The 5,742-nt window shown below is 38.6% G+C and overlaps 1 protein-coding gene across 3 annotated transcripts in view; it reads right to left on the reverse strand.

Moving 5' to 3' along the window:
• LOC106514421 (mediator complex subunit 13L) overlaps positions 1–5,742 on the reverse strand; it is a 115,313-nt gene that overhangs the window by 37,334 nt on the left and 72,237 nt on the right. For all 3 annotated transcript variants that reach the window (XM_014003676.1, XM_014003677.1, XM_014003675.1), the window contains exon 3: positions 4,462–4,546. In XM_014003676.1, coding sequence (XP_013859130.1) covers positions 4,462–4,546 — 85 coding nt within the window. The remainder of the gene's footprint in view (positions 1–4,461; positions 4,547–5,742) is intronic.

A 5,742-nucleotide genomic window follows, 5' to 3' on the forward strand; every position in this document is an offset into this window, starting at 1 on the left:
ATATATATATACACATTAAGAGTGCTGCACTATTTTTTGCTAAATCAGAGTACAGTCTGACACAAGCGTTCCTCACTGGTACAAAAAAAGAAAAAGGAACACAGTCTTATGCTAATCTGCTTTCCTCAAAATGGTTTGCACTTTCACACATATCTTTTCAAAGCCTTTTGATTTTGATCAGATCAAAATGTGAGCACATTAAGTTCCTCTCAGTCACCCAGCTGCCTGTACGACACTGCCAGCATCGTTCCAGACGGCTCAGAGTTGGCTCGCTCAGAACTTTGACTTGTCTGTGTGTGTGTGTGCAGGTGCCAGTAAATTCCTCTTTGAATCCTGTGACCTGGGTCACCAAGTTACAGAGTGAGTTCAGGAAGTGATTCGAGCTCATCTAGAACTATCTTTTTGTCTTCAGTTCAGTTTCCTCTCACTATTGATGCATTTGGTGTCTATCAGCTCTCACTGCTGTAAGCCATCTCTTTATAGAAGCTGAGCACAGAGTCAATAATGAAACAAAAATCCAGATGTCCCCTCCATTACACATGGAATTACAATTTAATTTAATTTAATTTTTTTACAAATTGGTGTTTGTTTTTTATATTTACTGAATAACTAAAACATCTGATTACATTTTATGTAATTTCCTTCAGACACAGAGCACATTTTCTCTTTGAAACTCATTAATTAATTTTGCGACAGAGATTTCCTTATTAAAGAATGAAAGGTTGTTTGTCTCATTTGTCTCTGTGTGGTTCTGTGATGGACTTGCAACCTGTTCAGGGTGTACTCCTCCTCTGCCACAATGACTGCTGGATGGACAAAATTGTTGGTACCCCTCATTTAACGAAAGGAAAACCCACAATGATCACAGAACGAACTTGAATCGGACAAAGGTAATAATAAATAAAAATTATATGAAAATGAACAAATAAAAGTCAGACAATTTCAACCAGACTTCAACAGAAATATTTTGAAAATAAAACTCATAAAACAGGTCTGGCCAGAAATGATAGTACCCTGAACTTAATATTTTGTTGCACAACCTTTTGAAGCAATCACTGCAGTCAAATGATTCCTGTAACTGAGACTTCTGCTCCTCTCAGCAGGTATTTTAACCCACTCCTCATGAGCAAACTGCTCCCCAGTTGTCTCAGGTTTGAAGGGTGCCTTTTCCAGACAGCATGTTTCAGCTCCTTCCAAAGATGCTCAATAGGATTTAGGTCAAGGCTCATAGAAGACAACTTCAGAATAGTCCAGTGTTTTCTTCTCAGCCATTCTTGGGTGTTTTTAGCTGTTTTGGGTCATTATCCTGTTGAGAGACCCATGAGCTGCGACTGAGACCAAGCTTTCTGACACTGGGCAGCACATTTCTCTCTAGAATCCCTTGATAGTCTTGAGATTTCATTATACCCTGCACAGATTCAAAACATCCTGTGCCACATGCAGCAAAGCAGGCCCAGAACATAACAGAGACTGCATGCTTCACGGTAGGGACATTGAACTTTTCTTCATATGCTCCATTTTTACATCTGTGAACATAGAGCAGATGCATTCTGCCAAAAGGTTTCATTTTTGTCTCATGTGTCCAGACAACATTCTCCCTGAAGCTTTGTGTCTTGTCAAAATGTAGTTTGGAAAATTCCAGTCTGGATTTTTTATGATTTGTTTTCAACAATGGTGTCCTCCTTGTTTGTCTCCTATTAAGTCCACTTTGGCTCAAACAATGACAGACGGTGCGATTTGACACTGATGTTCCTTGAGCTTGAAGTTCACCTTTAATCTCTTTAGAAGTTTTTCTGGGATCTTTTGTTATAATTCATATTAGCCATCATCAATTTTCCTCCTGCAGCCACATCCAAGGAGGTTGGCTACAGTCCCATGGATCTTAAATTTCTGATTAATTTGTGCAACTGTAGAGGAACATCAAGTTGCTTGGATTAAGTCTTATAAACTTTACCTGCTTATCTATAATTTTCTTTCTAATCTCCTGAGACAATGCTTTCCTTATCTTCCTCTGGTCCACGTTGAGTGTGGTCCACACCATGTCACCAAACAGCACAGTGAGTATCTGCAGCCCTGTATACAGGCCCACTGACTGATTACAAGGTTGCAGACACCTGTGATGCTAATTAGTGGACACACCTTGATTTATCATGTCCCTTTGGTCACATTATTTTCAGGAGTACCATCATTTCTGTTCAGACCTGTTTCTTGATTTTTTTTCTTAATTCTGTTGAAGCCTAGTTAAAAAGCAATGTCTGACTTTAATTTGTTCATTTTCATAGAGTTTATATTTATTATTACTTCTGTCAGATTCTAGTAATTTCTGTGACTATTGTGGGTTTTTCTTTCATTAAACAAGGGGTACTAACAATTTTGTCCATGTGTGTAGGTACTAGGGCTGGGCGAAAAAACTATAATAATCTATCTTGAAATAGACACATTATCAATATCAATATAAAAGATGTTCAATAGAGCGTCACTAATTTCACTTACAGAAGTTTACAAAAAAATTATAAAAGGAAATAAAAAATTAGGATGAACCTGGACCGCAGATTGTTCCTTCGGCTTCATAAATTAACTGCAGTCAGCCACACGCTGTTTACAAAGTTTGTGGAATTTTATGGAGGGAAGTAAGTTACGGACCAGGACTTCTACTGAAGCTATCCAGCAGCTAAAGCCCAGCTAAGCAAGGCTGGTGACTCATTCTCTCTTTGGTAAGCTAGCAACAACCTGCTGAGTAACATGCGCAGTAGCAGCTTCATTACAGCTTCAAAATAGAAAAAAGATCGACGTGGAGTGGAAAGAGAAAATGAGTGCAACAGCTTAAGGGGAAATTGTGGATAAAAGAGGAAAGGTCAAGACACCAGTTAGCTTTTTTTCTCCTGGTCCGTACTTCAAATATATAATAAAAAACCCTAATCAATAATTATTATTATCAACTGATATGAAACACTTATATCATGATACATTTTTCAGCCATATCGCCCAGCCCTAACAGGCACAGCTCCCAATGACACAGAAAGGAAAAGCAGGTAAAGAAAATGGATGGATGGATCGCCTGATCATTACAAACCTTACACACAGAAAAGCTTGTATAAACTACATCTAACACTCATCATAAAGTCCAAGTTGTGTAACATTTATTATTTACAATAAAACAGACATATTAAACATTTATTAATCATTTATTCGTATGTACCCAGCTGAGGTTTAGGTCAGATTTATCTGTGCCATTTATTGTACTGAAAGTGAACAAAGAAGTGAAAGTGATCCCTCTAGTGTTGAAACAGTGAGCTATAAACAGAGTCAGCTTCAAGGTAATAGGAAGGTTAATTCAGCCTTCCTCTTATGATGATCACTGAGGCTTAGCTTAATAGAGAGCAAATATGTGCTGCTTCATTTAACAGATGGCTCCGACTCAGAAAGGAGAGCTTTGGGTACTTGGGAAAGTGATTCAGAGCTCAGATTATAATTTCATTAAGATGAGACTCGTGACAGAAAACCAAGGTTGTATATCTATTTAACCGTTAGTTGTTTTGTTTGGAGATTTTGCTTTGAACGTTCAAACTCACTGGAGTCCCTTTATATAAAGAATTACTTCAGTAGATCTAGCTTTAATCACTTATAACTTCTTTATTACAGGCATCTGGGTTGAAAACTTCAGCATTAACAGTTGGAGTCATCCCTGTGTGTCTGTTCTGTTAGCAAAATATCCCATGAACCACCTGGAAATATTTTAGTGAAACTCAGAAAATAATCATTTGCACATTTAAAATTCATTCCTTCAAGACAATCACAGAAAATGAGCTTTTGCTAAACAAGTCTGAACTATGTACAACATCTGAATAAACACATCTGATAAAACTTTAGGAAAAAAATCAGTTTTGTTATAAACTAAATTTAAAAAACTATAAATTAGTGAATAAATTGCTATGACCTTAAAGTAAGTTTCGATATATTTAGATTTATTTTTTATTAGTTTTCTGATATAAATCCATAAACAGGCATAAAAAGACAAATAATAGTCCTGAAGCATAATTTTTATTTTCATTTAAACTGAGACTTTTTCAGTCATGTTTGATGATTATTTTTATTTACAAAATTTTTTTTTAATCATTTAGCTATAAGTTACATGTTTTACAATCATCTTTTCAGCTGGTACTTTGTGTCGCTTTCCACTTGTCGTACCAAGTGCATGAGACGACTTTCAGTCACACATCCCTAGTTTCACTTTTGTACATCAGAAGTAGGAGACAAGTTGCAAATTTTAGGAAATATTTTTTGAGCAACTCAGATACTTTTATTTTGGTTCATATTTTAAGCTTTGCAACTTTGTTGATTTATTTTACAAAAACAAAAGAATGTAAAAAGAAACTTAAAAAATCCTATTTTCTTAACATTCTTTTTTTTAAAAAAATGCATAAAATCAACACTAACTGGAAATAATAGCAGCAGTTTTACCTTTCCAGCAGGTTGTGAATGGCCTTGAACAGGAGAGTCCTGCACTCATAGGACAAGCCACACTCCCAAAACCCTTCCTCGGCCACTGAAAGAAAAACAAAGTGGTTTTAAAGTCTTACGTTATGTTCCACGACAGTAAAACATCAGCACACATCACTTTAAATCAGTCCTAACTACACGTTGATGGACTGCAGTAAGAAAAGGAAAACCTTGCTGTACGTGCTGATGAGAATATTTACACTTCATATCAGAAATGAGGACGACGCTTACACTTGTTTATGTGTGTGTTTTGTGTACAAAGGCTGCTCGGCTGTGCAGCTGTCACATTGGCTGCGGCGACATCCCAGTCAAACCCCCATGCAGTTGTCAGCCCCTGTTAGGCGGCGAGTGAGAGTTTGCCTGTATTTATGCAGGTTGACACACATGCCCGTGTGCTCAAGTTTTCACATGCACACACTGTTTTTAGCTGGTTTGATTTTTTTTTCTGCATTGAATTGAAGCAACTGAAGAACGCAAGACGAGCGCTTTACGATGAACTTCTGCCACGCCTCTGAGGTACCAGCAAACGTGTCAAACATGTTGCCAACAATTCCCCTGCCTCTTGATTTCTCTGACCKCCCCCCCCCCKCCCCCCGCCACACACACACACACACCCTCTGCCTTTTCCTACAACCACCCTGGCACCAACCCCCATCGCCTTTCTTCCTAAATAAAATAAAATAAAAGGAGACACTGACAAAAACACACAGAGCGGCCTGTTAGAGGTGTTTCTCTTTGTTCTTCACCATGTACCTGCAGGGCTGCAGGAAGGACGGGGAGATTGTTGGGTGGGTGTTGTGTTTGCTTATAGGGTGGCGGCAAACAAACTGAGCATCACAGGAATACACAAGAAAAAAAAAAAAACAAGGAACGAAAGACAGCGAGGGTCTGCCTGGGGGATGGGTGGCTTAAACCCCCAGTAGATGTTCTTTCTTCTTTTTTTTCCTTGTCTCCTTGTACCTGTTTTTTCTTCCTCTACAGTGTGCTCCTTTCTTCTCCTCTGCTGCTTTGTTAATATTTCCCTCCTGTTTTTTTTCTCTCTCCCTTCATACCAATGTGAATGAAATTTCCTTACTCGCCAGAATCACCCTGTAACCATGGAAACGCTGGCGGTGAGAACATGGCGCCCTGGCATTCAATTTCAACACTGGTCCTTCCCCGCCCCTCGCCCTCCTCCTTCTCCTTCCCTCTGTTCTGTTGCTTCCAACACCCCCTCAGCCACCTCCTTCTCCTCGCTCCCCT

Source organism: Austrofundulus limnaeus, unplaced genomic scaffold, assembly GCF_001266775.1.
Source record: "Austrofundulus limnaeus strain Quisiro unplaced genomic scaffold, Austrofundulus_limnaeus-1.0 Scaffold20, whole genome shotgun sequence".
Taxonomy (NCBI): Eukaryota; Metazoa; Chordata; class Actinopteri; order Cyprinodontiformes; family Rivulidae; genus Austrofundulus; species Austrofundulus limnaeus.